The sequence below is a fragment of the Rhizophagus irregularis genome, chromosome 4 (genome assembly GCF_026210795.1).
Source record: "Rhizophagus irregularis chromosome 4, complete sequence".
Taxonomy (NCBI): Eukaryota; Fungi; Glomeromycota; class Glomeromycetes; order Glomerales; family Glomeraceae; genus Rhizophagus; species Rhizophagus irregularis.
Window position 1 is genome coordinate 766814 of NC_089432.1, and position 24131 is coordinate 790944.

Below are 24131 nucleotides of genomic sequence, written 5' to 3' on the forward strand. Positions count from 1 at the left end.
CCACTTAAAATATTTAAATAAACTTTTTTTTTCCCACTTTTTTTCCCACTTTCTATAATCTAAAAACTTTTTTCTCTCCTATAGAAATATTATTATTTTAGTAAAAGCTTTTTCCAATGGAAGAACCGTTTATAGAAGAATCAGTAAGAGGTGAAATTTTTATACGAGATCCTGATGCTATATTCCAAGAACTTGCGCGTAAACAATCTTACATCAATTATATGATATTAATGATTTTCCCATGAGAGAAATTATCTATAAAATCGCTTTTTTTTTCCCATTAGAATTTTTAGTTTTCGAAAGTTTTTTTTTCCTTTTAATATTCACTCTTGTCCTCAAATATTATTTCTTCAATACAATATTTGCTATTTCTTTTTCTTCAATATTTCTTTTTCAGTTCAACTGATATGAAATTCAAGGCAATTATGTATGGTGAGTATGAAGGGATGGTGCGCACTGCAGGGTTCACGATCGGGCTAGTTTCTTCCCAATTGTATCCAAGGTTACAGCCTGAACGGAGTCTTACTTAGTTATTTTTGTAACTAATCTTTAATTCTTTAAAATTTGTAGGTTATCATTCTCAAGGAGAAATAGGAAAGACTGGAGAAAAATCCGGATGATTATACCTTTGACGTGGTACATACTAAATATTTAAGTTACTATAATGTCAACATTTGAAATGGTTAGTGTTAGTTAGGGTTAAGGTTAGAGTTAGGGTTAGCACTTCGTTATTGCACCTACAATGTCTATGACAGAAGAAACTTTTTATTTGGTAACAAAGAGACAAAATATGACATGGACCGTCTTCTTGCATACGCAATTCATACATGGATCGCATTGGACAAGCCAACCTTTAAAGATCTTCTTCAGAATGAGTCCTGTATATAGCATTTTCTGCCTCGTTCGTTTGATTTCATCAAACAAGATTGATATATTTGGATGACATTTTGGAAGAATTAGATGCTTTCGGATGGAATCCACACGCGGACCAGCATACGGTAGGAATAGGAGATGATGAATTAAAAAAGAATAAAAAAGTTGATTTAGAAAGTGTTATCTAACCAATATTTCTGATATTGAGGATACGTTCATTATGTTTTAACAATATTATCTGATTATTGTGATTGAATTCCGAGGGTCCAGTGATGTTTTTTTGCTAAATTTGTAGTAATGCATAAGAAAAATAATTAAAGAACGTTGATTTTTAAGTATTTCTTTTTCTTTTTTAACCCAATTTTATTAATTAATTATAATCGGGTTGGTTTTTTTTTAAACCGAAAAAACTTTCAAAATTTTTTTTTCGGTTTTTTTTAACCTAATTCCTGTTGATGAAATTTTAATGCTATTTTTTTTTTTTTTGCTAATTACTTAAAAGTTTAATTTGTCTTATTAATCATATTTTATTTTTTTCCAAACAAAAAAAAATGTTTTTCAAACCAAAATATTTTTTTTTTAGATAGTTCTATTTACTTATTAATTATTAAATATTAACATTAATATATGCATCTTTAAGTGCAAAAGCTACTGAACATTTATATAATCAATTTTTTTTAGTTTAGCAAGTGTAATAAGAGATAAGAAATAAAAACGTTAGGGAACTTCTTATATATTTAAAGTGTCATAGGTAGTACAAAAGGATACGAAAGGGTCAAATTTTACTGTCTACTAAATTAGTAAAATTTCATACATAAATAAAAAACTTCTATTTGGCTTTTAGACGTAATCTCATTATAATTGTAAATAAAAAAAAACTTATAAAATGAAATAAATTGATAATGTAGTATTTGCGTAAATTTTCTTAAATACGGATTATTTTATTTTATAATATTTTAAAACATTCAATTTTTTATTTTGGATTTTAATTTAATTACTTTCCATTACTTTGTATAGTTGTATAAGGATTTTAAATTAATAGGTATATAGCAATCATGTATGGTATGGTAAGGAACTCTTTCAACTACTTATAACTTTTGAGAAAATAACATATCTACGAGAGTGAATAAACAGTTGATGATGTCAGAAATGCGTAAACTTCTCTGTCTATTTTTTTCGTTCTGAAAATTTTTTGGACTGATGATTGATGTATAGAGTTTTACTAAAAAGTTGTTTTTGACCGGTTTTGTAAAAAAAAAAAGAAAAGAAAATACCCAAAAAGCTGGCAGCCTGGCATGGGCCAAGGTTTTTAAAAAGGCAAGTCTAGAAAGAAGCAACACAGGATAACAAATAATTAAACCAATTTTAACTTTTTTTATAGTCTTTGGATACTTGGACTTGAACTTTTCGGTCTTTTGGTGATTAATTAGTGATGGAACATGAGGTGATTGTTGTGGTACTGCAACGAATATTCACACCGTAGTATTACCTACAAGGATAATCATCCTTTGACACCAGACCTATTGCATTTGCCAAAATAATAACTTCATTTCCGAGTTCATTAGTAAATACAAAAATAACAAAAATAAAACAAATTGGAAAATCCGCTCAAATTTTTTTTTTTATTAAGATCAAATTTCTAAAATTAGTTGTTCATAATTATCACCAATCAAATAATTTAACCCAAATTTTTAATATCAACTTCATATCATCTATATAATTAAAATCTATATAATTAAACAAGTGGCATTTTCGTTTCTTATGATGTAATATGTTCATAAACAAGTAGTAATAAATGACAGGAAAGTTGAAGTATTAGTAGTTTATTGCGGAACATAGTTACTTTTGGGTTAACTTTATTGTTGTAAACAGGGACAGAAAAGTATAACAATTGTCAACAATGGAATTTGAAGGTATAAAAAACATGTAAAAGACATCAATATTAAGATATATTTTGTATAGAAAGGGTATATGGTGAAATGAGAAGGTTGGCCAAATAATAAATTAATTTTTTTTTTGTTTCGAAGTGCTATAATTATTTAAAAACAATATAAAAAAATAGTATAATAAAAATAATAAAAATAAGCAAACTAACTTTACTAATTAATATTATATATAAAATAATTTCATTGGTGCCTAATAATTATCTAAGATGAAATGAATAATCAGTTACTGCAAATCTGCAATTTTGTAATAATTGAAATACATTCCGGTTATGCAACATTTGTTTGTCATATATGCAATGATGCAATGCTTGTACTTGTGAACAACGCTTTTGCACATAATGCATTTTGCATAAATATTATTACCATATTTATTCATACAAATAGGGGCTTTTAATAATAATAATAAAAAAAAAAGATATTTACTTTATCCTTTTCAATTAGGGAGAATTTTTGATATAGCAATGGACCAATGTATTGGTAAAGGTAAAGTATATAACATGAATAATAATATAAATTAGAATTATTCAAAATTATTAAACCAAATTTGCAATATAACAAAACTAGTTTCTAGTAATATTGAAGAATTTGAGGAAAGTGGTACTGAAGAATTTGAAGGAAGTGGCACTGAAGAATTTGAAAGTAGTAGTATTGATGAATTTGAAGGAAGTTACACCAAGGAATCTGAAGGTATATCAAACAAACTGAAATTTAAGTTTTTATTTATAAACAATTCAAATACTACAAATATAATTTAGACTAACTATATTATATAAAAATTATATTAAATATTTAGCTCGTAAGTTAATATAATTGAATAATAATGAATTACTCATTATTTTATTGTATTCCACATAACTAAATAATTTATTCGATGATTAATGATGATGTAGTTAGTAAGTTATCAGTTATTTAAATCTTTAGTCCTTTACTTTATTTATTCTACATATATAACATTCAAATAACTAAATTCTTTGCTTAAATAACTATTTAATAATTAATTATATTATTACAGTTGGTAAGTTACAACATATATATTATATTTATTTGTTTAATATTTTACATAATTCAACTAATTATATTCTTAATTTAAATAACTAGATTGTAAGTAATATATATAATTTACAGCAAATAATGTTATATTATCTTTATATCCAACTAATTAATAATAATTAACAATACTACAGGGTGTAAGTTATATGATATTTATATTTGTATTATTTATAAAATTTAACTAATTCTTTATTTAAAAAATTATTAAATAATATAGGGGGTAAGTTATTTATTTACTTATAATATTTACATATAATTTAAACTAACTAATTTCTTTATTTAAAAATTATTAGATAATATAGCTCGTAAGTTATTTATTTAATTCTATTATTACTTATTGTTATAATATTTTCATATAATTTAAAATAACTAATTTCTTTATTTAATAATATAGCTCGTAAGTTATTTATTTAATTCTATTATTACTTATTGTTATAATATTTACATATAGTCTAAACTAACTAATTTCTTTATTTAAAAAATTATTTAATAATATAGTTCGTAAGTTATTTATTTAATTCTATTATTACTTATTGTTACAATAATTTAAACTAACTAATTTCTTATTTAAAAAATTATTTAATAATATAGCTCGTAAGTTATTTATTTAATTCTATTATTACTTATTGTTATAATATTTACATATAATTTAAACTAACTAATTTCTTTATTTAAATATTATAGGGTGTAAGTTATTCATTTAATTCTATTATTAAATAATTTAAACTAACTAATTTCTTTATTTAAAAATATTATTAAATAATATAGTTTGTAAGTTATTTATCTAATTCTATTATTACTTATTGTTATAATATTTACATATAATTTAAACTAACTAATTTCTTTATTTAAAAAATTATTTTATAGATGGTAGGTTATTTATTTAATTCTATTACAGTATTACTTATTGTTATAATATTTACATATAATTTAAACTAACTAATTTCTTTATTTAAAAAAATTATTAAATAATATAGGGTGTAAGTTATTTATTTAATTCTATTATTACTTATTGTTATAATATTTACATATAATTTAAACTAATTATTTAAAATATTATTAAATAATTAAGTGGGGTGTAAGTTATTTATTTAATTCTATTATTACTTATTGTTATAATAATTACATATAATTTAAACTAACTAATTTCTTTATTTAAAAAATTATTAAATAATATAGCTTGTAAGTTATTTATTTAATTCTATTATTGCTTATTGTTATAATAATTACATATAATTTAAACTAACTAATTTCTTTATTTAAAAAATTATTAAATAATATAGCTTGTAAGTTATTTATTTAATTCTATTATTACTTATTGTTATAATATTTACATATAATTTAAACTAACTAATTTCTTTATTAAAAAATTATTAAATATTATAGACGGTAAGTTACTTATTTAATTCTATTATTACTTAGTTATTGTTATAATATTTACATATAATTTAAACTAACTAATTTAAAAAATTATTTATGATCTAGTTTGTAAGTATCTCTACTGTTACATATTTTATGTAATATTTATTTGCTAACTGAATTCTTTCATTTAAAAAATATCTGTTACTTTACTAGTTGGTAAGTTGTAAATTGTAGGTTACCATATGTATTTATCTGAAAAATTAAGACTTATATTAATTAAATTTCTATTTAAATTTTAGAGTAAGTAATGATATATTTTGTGTGAATTATAATACAATCTATAATACAATTTTAATTATTTATAGATTTGGAAAAAGTGGAAATGCAATTATAGATGATTTTATTCTTGAAAAAAAATTAAGATGGATTCCTTATAACAAATTTAAAAATGTTGAATATCTTACTGAAGGAGGATTTGGTACTATATATAAAGCTATTTGGTTAAAGAATAATAGAGATGGAGATGAAGTAATTCTTAAATGTCACAAGAATTTAAATGAAAATTTAAATGAATTTTTAAAAGAAGTATGATAGTATATTATTTTCTATTTTTAATTTGAATTAAAATTTATCTATATTAATAAATTATTATTATTATTTATAGTGGGAATATCATACAAGTGTTTTAACTTCAAGAGAAATTATAAATGTTTATGGATTCACAAAAGATCCAAATACTTCAAAATATATGGTTGTAATGGAGTATGCAAATAAAGGTAATTTAAGAGAAAATTTAGCAAGAATAGTCAAAAATAATTGGAATCAAAAATTATATATGTTGTACGAAATTATTTCTGGACTTAGTGAGATACATGAAAAAAAACTTATTCATTGTGATTTTCATGATGGTAATATTTTAAATCATAATGATGAGAATGAGGATAAAATTTATATTAGTGATTTAGGATTATGTCAACCTGTAAAATCATTTTTGAAAGAGCATAATATTTATGGTGTTGTACCATTTATGGCTCCTGAAGTTTTAAGAGGCAAATCTTATACCCCAGCTAGTGATATATATAGTTTTTCCATGATTATGTGGGAGTTTACATCTGGAATATCACCATTTAATAATAGAGCACATGATATTCAACTTAGTTTAAGTATTTGTAAAGGTGAACGTCCTGAAATTATTGAAAATACTCCACAATGTTATGTAGATTTAATGAAAAAATGTTGGAATGGAGATCCATTAAAAAGGCCATCTACTTCAGAAGTGAAAAAAGTTATTTGTAATTGGATTTTCAGTCCTGATTATGATCAAATTGATCAAATTAATGAAGAATTAAAAAACAACATTATGGAATTTATAAATGCACCAATTGGGCATAACAATCTTGCTACTAAATCTCATCCTAAAGCATGTTTTACAAGTCGCTTACTTGATTTTACTAGTAAAAAATTGAATGAAATTCTTGAAAGTGAAGATTCACAAGCATATCATACAAGTCATTCAGATTTGAATGATTGTGTGATTAAAGATTTGAGGTCATTAGGTATGTACTATGATATATAAAAAAATTAATCTTGCAAATTATTTATATGAAAATTAATTGATCTATTTAATTATTAAAACAGATGAGAATACTAATAAAAAGTTGAATGAAATTTTTGAAAGTGAAGATTCAAGTTATTAGTGTAAAAGTTAGTAAGTGAATAATTATATAATTAAGGATCTGGGTCATTAGGTATGTACTATGATGTATAAAAGAATTAATCTTGCAAATTATTTATGTGAAATTAATTTTATTTAATATTTAATTATTTAGATATTAAAGCGGATGAAAATTAACTAATGATTGTTTGTTTTTAAAAAATTTAAAGTGACATTTGATATTGCACATTCAAAAAAAATTGTTTTTATTTTATTCTTTTAAATTTCAGTTATTTAAACACTAAGGCTAGAGTAGTAAAATATTTTACAGGTTTCTTAGTTTGTAATTTAAATAATTCTTTTTTTTTGCTTATGTATTTATTTATATTCACCATTTTTTATTATACTTAGAATTATTTAAACACTAGAGTTAGAGTACTAGTAAAATATTTTACAAGATTCTTAGTTTGTAATTTAAATAAATCTTTTTTTTTATAACTTTTCCAATTACTACTATGGGATATAAATTGAATAAAATAATATAAAACCATTTTCACTGATAATGTAAAACTTTTTATACTTATTCTTGACTTTTATTTTAATATTATTTTAAATATTTTGATAAGAAACTACACCAAGGATATCTGCTGGATTATATAATGCATCAGTTACTTATTAAATGAATATATATAATTTATTGCTTAATAAAAAAAATTCAAATGTACAATAAATTATAATGTTACAAATCACAGTGAACAATTCAAAAAAAATTTTTTTTTTTCATATTTTTTTTAATTAAAAATATATAAAAATGTTGTCATGACTTAAAAATAGTTAATCAATTGATAAAAAAGCAAATTAATCATCCGGGATAGCAAATTAATAGGCAGTAAGTAGGGTTGGATCGGTCCTAGCAAAGACCGGTCCTGTATCAGTCTTGGGACTGGTCTTCCTGGTCTTCCTGGTCTTCATTCAGAGGACGATCCATATGATTATTTGTTTCAATAAAGATGAGCCAAATTTTTATGCTCACCTATTTCTACTTTAGATTTTGTTTCAGTTTTTTTTTTTTTAACTCGAAATGATTGTATTTATAGCAAAGTTATATAACCAGACTTTGGAGAACCACAAATTGTACTATACAATGTTTTTTATTACTATAATTGTAAATTTAATTACAATCCTATGGAAAGCCATCCTTGACAAAAGGTTGATATCCAGACATCATGTTGGATAATGTCTAGAGCATCATGTCAAATATATGTAGAATAATGTTTGTACATCATGTTACCAAATATAGTAAATTTTATTTTGTGTAATTCATAAATATACTATATTTGGTAATTTGATCAGCATGATGTCTAGACATCATGTTTGATATATGTAGGATGATGTTTGTACATTATTTAACATGATGTGAAAGACATCAACTGACATGATGTCTAGACATCATGCTGATCAAATTACCAAATATAGTATATTTATGAGTTACACAAAATAAAATTTACTATATTTGGTAACATGATGTCTAAGACATCATGTCGGTTGATGCTTGAGCATCATGTTGAATGATATACAAACATTATTCTACATATATCAAACATGATGTCTAGACATTATCCAACATGATGTCTGGATATCAACCTTTTGTCAAGGACGGCTTTCCATATAGACATACCATCATGATGTCTAAACATTATATTTCATGATGTTTGGACACAACCTTTTGTCAAGGACGGCTTCCCATACAATCCTGATTCAAATTTCTAATTTAAGTATTTCGCCAACGCACCGTAACCTAAAATTTATACCCATGGCCTTTTTTCTTTTTCTGCTACATGCTTATCTATCTTTACATAATCTTTTTTACGTTGTTCAGGCACCTCAACTTCAAATATTTCCTAAAAAAAAGCCATTTTGATAAAGCATTAACATTATATTTATTGAAAAATTGATGCATAGTATATGAAAGAAGTATGGCGAAATATACTGTATCTTATAATTACATGTTATCGTTTAGCTTTTTTTAGTTCATATTGAGAGTTATAAAAGTTTTAGTTTTAAAAAAAAATTATATGTAAAAGTTTAAAAAAAGTTTATTATATAAAAGTTTAAAGTTTATATAAATGTATAAATAAGTTTATTTTAAGTGATTGTTTTATTTTTTTATTCTACTTACTTAAATTATCGTATGATCATATATGGATTATTGTATGTCTGCATAATATGAACCTATGTGGCTAAATGATAATCAATATAATTAAATATTCTATTTTATATTATTAAATTTACTACAACTTATGTTAGAGGAAGGAGACAACAAAAAAAATTGCGTCAATTAATTGTTATTTAATTAATAAACAACAAAAAAAAAACTAATTAAAAAAGATTTATTTTTCGGGTTGAACCAAAAAACAATAAATAAAAAGACAAAAAAATTTTTACTCCAAAATTAAAAAAAAATATGAAAAAACTGATATTTTTTTTTTTGGTATTGAACTAAAAACTGAAGGATAGCTTCAAATTATGCGATCTGCTGCTGAAATATGATTAAAAGTCAAATTAAACTTTTTATTTCGTTAGCATTATCTACCAGCAAAAAAAAAAGTATCCGATTAAAATTTCATTAGAAAATCTCTCAGATTGGTTATCAGAACGGATTTACCGACAACATATCACCGACATTCTACAATCCTGACACCAAGATCCCGATAAACCCAAATCCCTGACAGAAAAATCTTGACAGCCAAAATCCTAATAATTACATTAAAAAAATTCATTTGATTGAGTCTTAGGATTGATTCAATCATTTATGATGTCAGAACAAACTGTACATGTGACCAATCAAATTATAATTTATCAGTTTATCAGAATAATTTTTTTTTAGTTATATATTTTAAATAGTGAAGAAAGAATAATAACAATTTTAATGGTTTACAGAGATTTTTCATTAAATAGTAATTCTTATTTCTAAATTAATTTTTAATTTGGAAATTACAATATGAATCAGTTTTATATATGAAGATTGAACTTTAGGTTATAGTATGGTCTCAAAATAATTTATGTCATCTCTAAATTGAAATACAAAATATAATCCTCTTTCGGTAAATTTATTTTTTTGGATGAAAATTCAGGATATGAATCAAACTTTCAAACTTTCATCTTAAAAATTCCTTCATTAATCTACATAGAGTACATAGAGTATCAACATCTTTACTACAATTTGATGAACACATTATTTAATATTTTCTTAATATATTGAAAAGATTTTTAAAAGCCTCAAATCATCAGAATTAACAAATCTTTATAATTTCAACCTTTTATGTTAAAAAAGAATATTCTATAGATCCTGTGTTACATCATATACATTACATATGTTCTTTTAACTTATTAAAATGTAGCAATGTTGTAATTTTGGAATTTTTTTTATTATCTAAAAATATTTTGTAAATAGGTCGATTCAGATATTCACGTAATCGTCGCCAGGAATTATAAACATAACCCCCTGTCGCACTAAGTGTCACTCATGATCACCTTCATACTAATTTTTAAAAATTACGAGTGATTAGCAATTTATAAATGACCGAAAATCTTCGTTTAGAAAAGCGATAAATAATTGTAAAAATAATGTTTTTATTAAAATTATCACGAATCTAATAAGTGAAAATATTATTGGGTTACAATTGTTAATATAATTCACTATTTTCCCCTTTTAGGCACAGGATAAATAAAATACTATTAATAAAAAATAATTATCATGTACTTTTTAGTTACATTTCGAATAAAAAAATCAATTTTCTTAATTTTTTTAATTTAATTTGAGCGTATGTAAATTTTTGTTTAGCAGATTTCTCATACCAATAAATCGCTTGATTTATATCCTTTTCATTTCCCCTTCCGTATTCGTACATAAGAGCAAGATTATGTTGAGCATACTTATCTCCCGCATTTGCTGCCTTGTAATATAATTCAAAAGCTTTGTCATAATTTTTTTCAACACTTGCTCCAATATAATACATATTGCCAAGATTATTTTGAGCATTACTATTTCCTAAATTTGCTGCCTTGTGATATAATTCAAAGGCTTTGTTATAATCTTTATAAACTCCTTTTCCTTTATAATACATATTGCCAAGATTATTTTGAGCATCACCATTTCCTAAATTCGCTGCTTGTTGATAAAATTCAACTGCTTTTTGCTTATCAACTATAGTTCCAAAACCCTTTCGATAGAAATAACCAATCTTTGATAATCCTGAAGCATAACCCATATTAGCAATTTTTTCGTAACTTATAAAAGCTAATTTTTCATCTTTTACAGTTCCACGACCAGTTTCATAACACAATCCAGCATAAAATTGTGCTAATATATGACCTTTCCCTGATGCATTAATAAATAAATCAAATGCTTTCTTATCATCTTCAATTGTTTCAATCCCTAAATAATTAAAATATCCAAGTAAGAATATAAAATCTAAATTATTTTGATTAGTTAATAATAAATAGTAAATTTCTTGTGAATTTATATTATTATCAAAATAATCAAGAATATCTTTATTATTTTTGTCAATCGTTGATTTTTTTCCTTCATTAATTATTTTGAAAATGTAATTTATTGTATTGTTAACTATTTTATTTAAATTTTTTTCATTTTCATTTGTTAATGATGTAGGTACTATTTCTCTTGTGTTCATTTTATCAAAATTTTGTATAATTTGAGATATTTCCCCATGTAATGAATTATCAATATTTGATAAAGTATCAATATTAGTTGGATTAAAATTTAGTTCCACTGTTGATGTTAACATTGTTTGATGATTTTCCATCAATGTGTTTGTTTTTGTCATAGTTGTCTTTAGTCTTTCTACTACTTGATTTATGGTTGGGCGTTTATCTGGCTCACCATTCCAACATTCTAAAAAAAGTACATTGTAATAATGAGAGTTTGTTGAAAATTTTATTTTCTAAATAAATATATTACATACCAGTATAAATTTCAACATAATCTTTAGGTGTATCGGGAGCGGGTTCTTCTCTAAGACCCTGTGAAATTTCTAAAGCCAAATCAATATCATACTGTTCACTTTTATAATAAAAAGGAGGTCGGCCACTAGATATCTCCCAGAATAATACACCAACACTATAGATATCACTTTTTTCATTTAACGAAAATACTTGTGTTGAGGCTTGATTTTCTCTTTGTCCATTAAATCTTTTTGGATCAACGTAAGGAATTATTCCAAAAAGTTTTGATTGTGTGTTGGATGATGATTCAATTCTCTTTGACAACCCAAAGTCGGATAATTTGATAATATTTCGATGAACCAATACATTACCCGAGTGCTATAAATGCGTTATGATATTAAAAAATATGGAAAAAAAAATTTTACAATAATACTAACAATACTTTTATAGTTAATAAAATAAATTACCAAATCACGATGCACTATTCCTTCATTATGTAAACATGACACGGCACAGGCTAATTGGTATGCAAAGTTATATTTATCGTTCCATGTAAGATTATTGAAGTTTTCCTTTAAATAATCTTTAAGAGGACCAGAATCAGCATACTCCATCACTAGTAGCAAATAATTATTTGATTGAGAATTTTGGTTTTCTAATTATAAATAATAAAATAAAAAGAAATAATCATTTTTTTTTATTAAAATATATTTTAAAAATCACATATTAAACATACAAAAATATTAATAAATTTACTATACCTGGATCAAATTTTGCAATTCCATAGAATTTAATAATGTTATTATGTAATTGTATATCACGTTGAAGTTTAAGCTAGAATATCAATATTATAAATACTATAAACTTTAAATGAACAAAATTTCATATTATGAATATTAAAATGTTTATTATGATGATTATCTCATAATTTCATACCTCATGAACGATTTCTTTTGCAATGACGTCATCGACGTCATCAAGATTAAAAAAAGATTTCAACGCAAAATATTGAGAATTTTTCCAACTCGCACGATAAACTTTTCCGAATCCTCCAGTTCCAACTTTTTGGATATTACTAAAATGTTTTTGTTCATAAAGTCTATAATATTCTCTAGAAATAGCTTCTTCAATCGTATTCACCCATTTGTTTGTGTTATTCATTTTGATATTACTAGTAATCGTTAGTAAAAAAAAAATTCAATGAAAATTCTATTTGTGGACTTAAATAGTTTGGTAATGTTATACAAACACAATAGTAGCACAATCAAAGCCACCGTGTGTAACATTATTCGTAATCTTCTATATATTTAAATTTTAAAATCGTTGCAGTCACGTGGTGTCATGTTTAGACCACCCGGTAAATTATTATGAGGAGCTAACGTAACACTGATTATCAAGCTGGAACTTGTGATACAATATAGTGATAACTACAGTATATGATGATCAACGAGTTAAAAGTTTAATAGACAAATAATGCTTAGTTTCAATATTGGATTTATAATAAAAATACTTGTCGTTAAAATCCCGAATATTATCTGCATAATTATATAGCGTACGTACGATCTTTTTTTGTATAAGATATTTATAATTTTTTAGGATATAAACAAGAAAAGAAATAATCCTGTTGTATAAACCTATTATATGATCCACCAGTGTATCTTGGCAAATAGAGATAAATTCTTTTAGGATAATTCATCTGGGAACTTGTGATTCAGAGCTGAATTTTTAACATGTAAAGAATGTTAAATCAAGCTGTACCAAAGATAAATATTGGATTTAACTATTTTACGCTGGTCAGTTCAATCCATATAAAGTAATTTGACGTATTCAAAACTTAATAAATAAATAAGTCTATGCATGAATAATCGAAATAATTAAAATATAACATCATTAATATAATGTACTGACTGTATTAATGAAGAGTTGTGTAACAGCAGAAAATTATCAAAAGCCTTCACCTAAAGATATCTTCATTTATTGTTTTAATAATGAATAAAATCGAGGTCTAAAAAATTATTTGATATAAGAAATTACAAAAGTAATTGTTGATATTTTTGGTGTTGTATATTTTAAAATTTCGTAATAAAAAAAAAAATTTAATCGATCACTAACTATAATAATAGGCGGACATGTTTATAAGATATTTATAAGTTAATGAATAAATTTTTATTTTTTTATATATAGAGCAACTTTAGGTATTAAAAACACATTCATATAATTTTAAAATATTACTAGATAATTCACCGATCTTTTATTCTAAAATAGAAAGGAATATTAGTCCTTAATTCTGTTCTATCTAAAAAAATTATTTGTAACCTTTATATTATTTTATTTTTAAAGCTCATCGAAAGTGTTCCTCTTAATGTTTTTCTCGATAAGAAATTAAAAAGATGCGAAAAACATCACCCTAGTGATATACGGTGAAATTTAATAAATAAATTTTCTATAAAAAAAAGATCTCTAACAAAATTCTTTATTAAAAAAAATAAACTTCAAGCTTAATACTCACATTACTGCATTAAAAAAAATTATTTTCTAGACTTCTAAATGAAATTCTCCATTAAAAAAAGACCCACCTATAAAAAACATTTCAACCAACAAATTTATAAAAAACTCCTAAAAAAATTTTTACTAAAAAAAATTAACTACTCATATAAATAATTTTGAATTGCGTGAAACGTGATTCATTCGTTTAGAAATTTGGATCGGCAGATACTATTTTTTTTAGACAATTAACTTTATTAGTATTAGTGTTACTGGAAACTAAAAAAAAATCTTACTAGAAAACAATTATTAACTTAATAAGTAATAAATTACTCCAAACAAATTATATACATATTCATATTTGATGATGAAATGATTATTGATTATTCGATGTTTGTAAAATGATAAAGAAATGATTTTAAACCTTTTGTTAGAAAAAAATTAGCTTTAAGTGTGTATGAATTTTACGAAAAATAAAATAAATAAATATACTAAAGAGTTTTCATACATTTTAATATTTGTAAAACTACTTTTTTGCTAAATATATATTATATACACAACATGTTTATATCATCAACTATACTATCTAAACATTCACTTCCCAGAATTTCATATGTTGTTACATTCATTTTGTGCATTTATAAATTTCATATTATATATGTGAAATTGTGAAAATTTTTTGGTTGATTATTAGTAATTCTCCTAAAGGATTTAATAAAAAATTATCGGGCTGTTCTTTCCTTTTGTAGGTAATCCCGGCGAGAATTTTTACCATTTTAGAAACTGGCCGAGATTATTATAATTCCAGCAAATAGTAATAATTTACCCCTGTATATATATTTTGAGTCATAACTTAATGTCAAAATACAAAATCATTCATCACAAGTATTCGCACAATACATTTATACTTTGTATACATCTATTCTATAGACTTCCAATTCTGGCTGTATGATATTTATACCTTGACGAAAATGTTAAAGTGACAAGTTATATTTAAATAATCTTATAAAAAATAGTTAGGTAAATAATATTAATTAAACAAAATTTTATATGAATCAAATTCTGTCAGACCTCCAAAATATTAAATTCAAATTTTACAGTTTAAGACCATTGAATAAAAAATCTAGTTTTGTTCTTTGTCAATTTCTTATTAATTATTTATTAAAGTTTAACAAAGATTTTAATTGGTTCATAAACAAATCAATAAATGTCTTAAGTTTGTGATTGACAATCAAGAATAGTTTGATGGCTAAGTCAAATAACATCATTTTAGTTAACAAAATCTCATCAAAAAAGTAGTATTATCAAGATAATTGAACTGAAATTCCTTGTGGCAATAGTAATAAGCACTTGAAATTATTTTTTTTAATTCTAAAGTCCAATAAGTCTATACTTCACATTAAAAAATTATTCATCTCATTGAACTCACACTAGTCACGTTTCAAAATTTCAATACTTCCTAAATTCCTCCTCATACCACAGCTTTCATTTAGTAAAATAGCTTCCTGCAAATGCTGTTGAATCACAATCAACTATGTTCATTCCAAAATTGTGAAATTTGGAATATATATGAAATATGAATCAATATTTGCTATAAAAATGTATATTTCCTTCCTTTTTCTTTGATATTCAACTAAGCCTACTAGCCAACTAAATTTATTAGATCATAGAAGTAATAATCTAAGTTGTTCAGAAAGACCAGTATTAATGATACTTACGATAATGATTCAGTAATTTAGTTGCACTACAATTTATAAGAAATAATGATTTTAATATTAATAATACCAGTAAAATTTTAAATTATGGATTTGGGTATTAAACTTAAATTTTCAAAAAAAATTGCAAATGAAAATAAACATTGTTTCAATAATTTACACAATAATGCTTTTTTACTTTATTGTAAATGCTGTAATAGAGTACATGGTAAAAATGTTTCTATATAATAACTGATAAATGAAGAATGAATAAAAAAATTTATATTAATCTTCAATCATACAATCAAGACTTTGAGACCCTTCTTCTAAAATTTCGTTAAGTCCGCGACTTGTATAATGTGCTTGTGAATGATATTGCATAATAGAAGTACCTGCTTGTTCTTGCACTAAAGCTTTGTCTGCTTCTACAAATTCCAACATATCATTTTTTAATCGATTATCAATATCAGATACTTCATACTCATAATTACCATCCTTGTTTATCTCATAATATTTATTAATACATCTAATCCATTCAGATATAATTATTTCAAGCACTATTATGGTTGGTCTATTGGATGGATCTGAATCCCAACATTTTTTCATTAAATCTATATAACACTTGGGTGTAGTTTTTATAATTTCAGGTCGTTCCCCTCTACTACAAATATCCAAGGTAAGGTGATGATCATGTGCTTTATAATTAAATGGAGGAATACCTGATGTAAATTCCCACATTATCATTGAAAAGCTATAAATATCACTTGCTGTAGTATAGGCTTTTTTTCTTAATAATTCGGGCGCCATATAAGGTAAAACTCCATAAATTTTATTCACTTTATTATCAGAATATTGTAAATCACTTATAGGTTTACATAATCCTAAATCAATAATAAATAACTCATAATTATCTGATATTAAAATATTACCATCATGGAAATCACCATGAGTTAAATTTGATTCATGGATTACTTTAAGTCCTAATATAATTTTTTTCAACAATTGTAACTTTTCTTGCCACTTAAGTTTAATTATATCAGATAAACATTTTCTCAAACTTCCTTTTTTTGCATAACTCATTATTATTATATAATTTAAATTTTTCGGATCTTGGGTAATTCCAAAAAATTGAGTAAATTTTGAAAATGATTTCTTCTGACAATTATAATGATATTTCCACTATATATATATAATAAAAAAGATTATTAAATTTTTGAAAAAGAAATAGAGTATTGCTAATATCACCGTTGGCGATTGTTACCTTACCAAAATTAGGGTGGCAGAATTAAAAATTTCATGAAACTCCACCCACTAATTCTGGTACAGTGATGATCATCCATCGGTGATATTTAGGCAATTTTCAACTATTAAATATAAATACTATACCTCATCCAGAAATTTGCTATTTAAACCTGATGAATTATTAAGTGATTTGAGAATAACTTCATAATCTGTTTGTCTGTTCCATTGTTGTTTGTCAAAATTCCAACTATAAATAGGTCCATCTGACCAGATAGCTTTATGAATTTCACTGAATCCTCCTTTATCATAATAATTAATATTTGACAACTTATTATAAGGTATCCACTCTAAAATTTCATAACTATTTTTAGCATTTAGTTGTGCTTCTTGAATAAATTTATCAATAAATTCATTTTTACTAGTCCACTTTGAAAAATCTTGTTGGAATTGTTTAGTATTACATTGTTGGCACCACTGGTAATCAGTATATGGTTGTTTGCACTCATTACATAATTCAGCTTCATTTTTAGGGTTCATTTTGTTATTTTCTGCAGCTTTTTGATGCCAATAAAAAGCCTTTTCAAAATTCTTTTCTATTCCTTCTCCATTATTGTAACTATTGGCCAAATTAATCATTGCTTCAGTATAACCATATTCTGCTGCTTGTTGATACCAATAAAATGCTTCTTTTAAATTCTTTTCTGTTCCTTCTCCATTTTTATAACATATACCTAAACTATTCATTGCTTCTTTACCACCATTTTCTGCTGCTTTTTGGTACCAATAAAATGCTTCTTCTAAATTCCTTTCTGTTCCTTCTCCATTTTTATAACATATGGCTAAACTATTCATTGCTTCTTTGTCATCGTTTTTCGCTGCTTTTTGATACCAATAAAATGCTTTTTCTAAATTCTTTTCTGTTCCTTCTCTATTTTTATAACATACAGCCAAACTATTCATTGCTTCTTTATCATTATTTTCTGCTGCTTTTTGATACCAACAAAATGCTTTTTCTAAATTCTTTTCTGTTCCCTCTCCATTTTTATAACATACAGCTAAATTAAACATTGCTCCAATGTGATCTTCTTCTGCTGCTTTTTGATACCAATAAAAGACTTTTTCTAAATTTCTTTCAGTACCTTCTCCAAGTTCATAACATATAGCTAAAGTATACATTGCTTCAATATAATTTTTTTCTGCTGCTTTTTGATACCAATAAAGGGCTTTTTCTAAATTCTTTTCTGTTCCTTCTCCATTTCCATAACATATGGCTAGATTAAACATTGCTTCTTTAACACCATTTTCTGCTGCTTTTTGATACCAATAAAAAGCTTTTTCTAAAATTTTTTCTGTTCCTTCTCCAATTTCATAACATATAGCTAAACTATTCATTGCTTTAATATGACCATTTTCTGCTGCTTTTTGGTACCAATTAAAGGTTTTTTCTAAATTTTTTTCTGTTCCTTTTCCATTTTCATAACATATAGCTAGATTAAACATTGCTTCAATATAATCTTCTTCTGCTGCTTTTTGATACCAGCAAAATGCTTTTTCTAAATTCTTTTCTGTTCCTTTTCCATTTTCATAACGTATGGAAAGATTAAACATTGCTTCTTTAATGCCATTTTCTGCTGCTTTTTGATACCAATAAAGGGCTTTTTCTAAATTCTTTTCTGTTCCTTTTCCATTTTCATAACATATGGCTAGATTAAACATTGCTTCTTTAATACCATTTTCTGCCCCTTCTTGATACCAAGAAATGGCTTTTCCTAAATTCTTTTCTGTTCCTTCCCCAATTTCATAACATATGGCTAGATTAAACATTGCCTTAATGTGACCATTTTCTGCTGCTTTTTGATACCAATAAAAAGCTTTTTCTAAAATTTTTTCTGTCCCTTCTCCATTTTTATAGCATCTACCTAAACTATTCATTGCTTCTTTATCACCATTTTCTGCTACTTTTTGATACCAATAAAAGGCTTTTTCTAAATTCTTTTCTGTTCCTTTTCCATTTCCATAACATATGGCTAGATTAAACATTGCTTCTTTAACACCATTTTCTGCTGCTTTTTGATACCAATGAAGGGCTTTTTCTAGGTACTTTTCTGTTCCTTCTCCAATTTCATAGCATATGGCTAGATTAAACATTGCTTTAATATGATCATTTTCTGCTGCTTTTTGATACCAATAAAAAGCTTTTTCTAAAATTTTTTCTGTCCCTTCTCCATTTTTATAGCATATGCCTAAACTATTCATTGCTTCTTTAACACCATTTTCTGCTGCTTTTTGGTACCAATAAAAGGCTTTTTCTAAATTCTTTTCTGTTCCTTTTCCATTTCCATAACATATAGCTAAACTATTCATTGCTTTAAGATGAACATTTTCTGCTGCATTTTTATACCAATAAAGGGCTTTTTCTAAATTCTTTTCTGTTCCTTTTCCATTTTAATAACATATAGCTAGATTAAACATTGCTTCTTTTACACCATTTTCTGCTGCTTTTTGATACCAGCAAAATGCTTCTCCTAAATTCTTTTCTACTCCTTTTCCATTTCCATAACATATAGCTAGATTAAACATTGCTTCTTTAACACCATTTTCTGCTGCTTTTTGATACCAGTAAAATGCTTTTTCTAAATTCTTTTCTGTCTCTTCTCTATTTTTATAACATATGCCTAAACTATTCATTGCTTCTTTATCACCATTTTCTGCTGCTTTTTGGTACCAATAAAGGGCTTTTCCTAGATTCTTTTCTGTTCCTTCTCCAATTTCATAACATATGGCTAGATTAAACATTGCTTCTTCAATACCATTTTCTGCTGCTTTTTTATACCAACGAATGGCTTTTTTTAAATTCTTTTCTGTTCCTTCTCCATTTTCATAATATATAGCTAAACTATTCATTGCTTTAATATGACCATTTTCTGCTGCCTTTTTATACCAATGAAAGGCTTTTTTAAAATTCTTTTCTATTCCTTCCCCAATTTCATAATATATAGCTAAACTATTCATTGCTTCTTTAACACCATCTTCTGCTGCCTTTTTATACCAATGAAAAGCTTTTTCTAAATTCTTTTCTGTTCCTTCCCCAATTTCATAACATATAGCTAAACTATTCATTGCTTCTTTAACACCATCTTCTGCTGCTTTTTGGTACCAGTAAAATGCTTTTTCTAAATTCTTTTCTGTTCCTTTTCCATTTTCATAACATATGGCTAGATTAAATATTGCTTCTTTAACACCATTTTCTGCTGATTTTTTATACCAGCAAAATGCTTTTTCTAGATTCTTTTCTGTTCCTTTTCCATTTTCATAACATATGGATAAATTAAACATTGCTTCTTTATCATCATTTTCTGCTGCTTTTTGGTACCAATAAACTGCTTTTTCTAAATTCTTTTCTGTTCCTTTTCCATTTTTATAACACACAGCTAGATTAAACATTGCTTTAATGTGACCATTTTCTGCTGCTTTTTGATACCAATGAAGAGATTTTTTAAAACTCTTTTCTGTTCCTTCCCCAATTTTATAACATATGGCTAAAATATTCATTGCTTCTTTATCATCATTTTCTGCTGCTTGTTGATACCAATAAACTGCTTTTTTTAAATTCTTTTCTGTTCCTTTTCCATTTTTATAACATACAGCTAGATTAAACATTGCTTCATTAACACCATTTTCTGCTGCTTTTTGGTACCAGCAAAATGCTTTTTCTAAATTCTTTTCTGTTCCTTTTCCATTTTCATAATATATGGATAGATTAAACATTGCTTCTTTAACACCATTTTCTGCTGCTTTTTGGTACCAGCAAAATGCTTTGTCTAAATTCTTTTCTGTTCCTTTTCCATTTTCATAACATAAGCCTAAAATATTCATTGCTGCTTTGTTATCATTTACTGCTGCTTTTTGATACCAGCAAAATGCTTCTTCTAAATTCTTTTCTGTTCCTTTTCCATTTTCATAACATATGCCTAAACTATTCATTGCTTCTTTATCATCATTTTCTGCTGCATTTTTATACCAATAAAATGCTTTTTCTAAATTTTTTTCTGTTCCTTCTCCATTTTCATAACATATGGCAAGGTTAAACATTGCTTCCTTAATACCATTTTCTGCTGCATTTTGATACCAGCAAAATGCTTTTCCTAAATTCTTTTCTGTTCCTTTTCCATTTTCATAATATATGGATAGATTAAACATTGCTTCTTTAACACCATTTTCTGCTGCTTTTTTATACCAACGAAAGGCTTTTTTTAAATTCTTTTCTGTTCCCTTTCCAATTTCATAATATATAGCTAAACTATTCATTGCTTTAATATGACCATTTTCTGCTGCCTTTTTATACCAATGAAAGGATTTTTTTAAATTCTTTGCTGTTCCTTCCCCAATTTCATAATATATAGCTAAACTATTCATTGCTTTAATATGACCATTTTCTGCTGCCTTTTTATACCAATGAAAGGCTTTTTTTAAATCCTTTTCTATTCCTTCCCCAATTTCATAACATATAGCTAAACTATTCATTGCTTCTTCAACACCATTTTCTGCTGCTTTTTGGTACCAATAAAAGGCTTTTTCTAAATTCTTTTCTGTTCCTTTTCCATTTTCATAACATATGGATAGATTAAACATTGCTTCTTTGGCACCATTTTCTGCTGCTTTTTGATACCAGCAAAATGCTTTTTCTAAATTCTTTTCTGTCCCTTTTCCATTTTCATAACATATTGCTAAACTACACATTGCTTCTTTATCAATGTTTTTTGCTGCTTTTTGATACCAATAAAATGCTTTTTCTAAATTCTGTTCTGTTCCTTTTCCATTTTCATAACATATGGCTAGGTTAAACATTGCTTCTTTAATACCATTTTCTGCTGCTTTTTGGTACCAGCAAAATGCTTTTTCTAAATTCTTTTCTGTTCCTTTTCCATTTTCATAACATATGCCTAAACTATTCATTGCTTCAATATCATTTTCTGCTGCTTTTTGATACCAGCAAAATGCTTTTCCTAAATTATTTTCCGTTCCTTCCCCAATTTCATAACATATGGCTAGATTAAACATTGCTTTAATGTGACTATTTTCTGCTGCTTTTTGATACCAATAAAAGGCTTTTTCTAAATTCTTTTCTGTTCCTTCTCCATTTTCATAACATATGGCTAGATTAAACATTGCTTCTTTAACACCATTTTCTGCTGCTTTTTGATACCAATAAAGTGCTTTTTCTAAATTCTTTTCTGTTCCCTTTCCATTATAATAGCAAATTGCTAAATTAAACATTGCTTCAATATGACCATTTTCCACTGCTTTTTGATACCAATAAAAGGCATTTTTTAAGTTTTTTTCTGTTTCTTCTCCAGTTATATAATTATTGGCTGAATTAAACATTATTGCTTTATCACATTTCTTACACCATAGTTCTTTGGTAAAATGTTTATTGCAATATGAACAATTTTTGGAATTTACGTTATTGGTATTTTTATTCAAGATACTTGATTTACTAAATCTGGTTTCCATTCAGTTATGTAATGGATTTATTTTATTAAAAAAAAAATTTAATAGACAATTATTCTGTTGAGCATGAGTTATTAAAAAGAAATAATTTAGCCAAAAATATTTTTTATACAATATTATTTATGGCAAGTCGACGAGTCGTGCTTGACAAAAGTGTGCTGCACTTTACGGCAGGTACAGCAGGTACAACAGGTATCACGGCAGATGTTGCAGCAGGTACAGCAGCAGGTACGGCGGTGTTGCAGCAAGTACAGCAGCAGGTACAGCAGGTGTTGCAGCAGGTACAGCACTGGATTAATTATTAGAATCCATATACATAACGCATAGAGCTGACCCAAAAGTTTATAGTAAGAAAGTGGTTTGGCATTTTTTTTTAAATTTTAAATATAAAAATGCTGAAACTTTTTATATTCAAATTATTAAGAAAAAAAAGTTCAAAAAAAAAACGTTTTTTATTTTTTTCTTAATGAAAAAAAAGTTGGGTTCAACGTTTTTAGAAAAATTTAAAACTTCTTTTATTTCTTTTATCGCGTTTGATGTTTATTATTTTTTTTTTAATGAAAAAAATATTTTTAGATAATTTTACAAAAATCCCGCATAACACGAGATCACGTGATTGTTTATTGATTTGTTATGATTTTTATATAAACCCTTACTTGATCTTCCGATCTTCCTTTCTGTCTTTCTCTTTTCTCTTGTCTTATTTTTGTTATTTTTTCTAAAATTTTCTTCTTTCTTCGTCACCCCCTTTTTAAAAAAAAAATTTTTTTTTTCGTACCTCACTTTAAAAAAGTTTTTTTTTCGTCACTCTCCTTTAAAAAAAAATTTTTTTTCGTCACCCTTAAAAAAAAAAATTTTTTTGATTTTATTCTTTTATTCCCACTCTTCTTTTTTTTTAAAAAATTTTTTTTCTTTCTATTTCTATTTCCTCTCTAAAAAAATTTTATTTTTCTAACTTTGACGTCCTCCCTTTAAAAAAAATTTTTTTTTAACTTTTCTAACTTCGTTACCCCTCTTTTAAAAAAATATTTTTTTTTGATTTATTCTTTTTCCCCTTTCTTTTTATTTATATTTATCCCTTTTTTTATTTCATAGGCCAGCAGATTTTTTTTTGTGAGAAGATTCAGTTTTCTTTTTTCTTTTTGTAGATCAGTTTGGGAGTCCTTTCCTTTTTGGGAAACTTTTTGCTCAATATACTCCAGTCTATTATAAAAAACACCAAGGATAAAGCCTGAGGCGATCGTGGTATACTTTTGTTTATAACAACCTTTTGTACTCGGTCGACCGGTTGGGTTATCGTTAAACTCCCGAAATTCCTACATTGTCTTTAAGTTATATATGTCCGTCAAA

The 24131-nt window shown here is 25.4% G+C and overlaps 4 protein-coding genes across 5 annotated transcripts, besides 2 other annotated features; all 4 read right to left on the reverse strand.

Annotated features, from left to right (window-relative positions):
• Positions 1-3280: 3280 nt before the first annotated feature.
• Positions 3281-3302: a sequence feature (Short protein (OCT59_023535, UZO03122.1) was converted to a misc_feature.).
• Positions 3303-7060: 3758 nt separating this feature from the next.
• Positions 7061-7083: a sequence feature (Short protein (OCT59_023535, UZO03122.1) was converted to a misc_feature.).
• Positions 7084-10655: 3572 nt separating this feature from the next.
• OCT59_023536 (uncharacterized protein) lies at positions 10656-13011 on the reverse strand (the record flags this gene model as incomplete). The annotated part of the gene is made up of 5 exons (XM_025324137.1): positions 10656-11800; positions 11871-12228; positions 12318-12505; positions 12612-12684; positions 12787-13011. The coding sequence occupies 5 exons, from the start codon at positions 13009-13011 to the stop codon at positions 10656-10658; spliced, it is 1989 nt and encodes a 662-aa protein (XP_025187846.1).
• A 3302-nt stretch (positions 13012-16313) lies between these two features.
• OCT59_023537 (uncharacterized protein) lies at positions 16314-16634 on the reverse strand (the record flags this gene model as incomplete). The annotated part of the gene is made up of 1 exon (XM_066134766.1): positions 16314-16634. The coding sequence occupies one exon, from the start codon at positions 16632-16634 to the stop codon at positions 16314-16316; it is 321 nt and encodes a 106-aa protein (XP_065990855.1).
• A 1054-nt stretch (positions 16635-17688) lies between these two features.
• OCT59_023538 (uncharacterized protein) lies at positions 17689-19634 on the reverse strand (the record flags this gene model as incomplete). The annotated part of the gene is made up of 2 exons (XM_066134767.1): positions 17689-17696; positions 17780-19634. The coding sequence occupies 2 exons, from the start codon at positions 19632-19634 to the stop codon at positions 17689-17691; spliced, it is 1863 nt and encodes a 620-aa protein (XP_065990856.1).
• An 81-nt stretch (positions 19635-19715) lies between these two features.
• Positions 19716-22655, reverse strand: OCT59_023539 (uncharacterized protein; the record flags this gene model as incomplete). 2 transcript variants are annotated; one of them, XM_066134769.1, is made up of 2 exons in its annotated part: positions 22214-22218; positions 22313-22655. In XM_066134769.1, the coding sequence occupies 2 exons, from the start codon at positions 22653-22655 to the stop codon at positions 22214-22216; spliced, it is 348 nt and encodes a 115-aa protein (XP_065990858.1). The 2 variants fall into 2 exon arrangements, with proteins under 2 accessions (XP_065990857.1, XP_065990858.1); XM_066134768.1 differs by having other exon boundaries at positions 19716-22655.
• Between the last annotated feature and the right edge of the window lie 1476 nt (positions 22656-24131).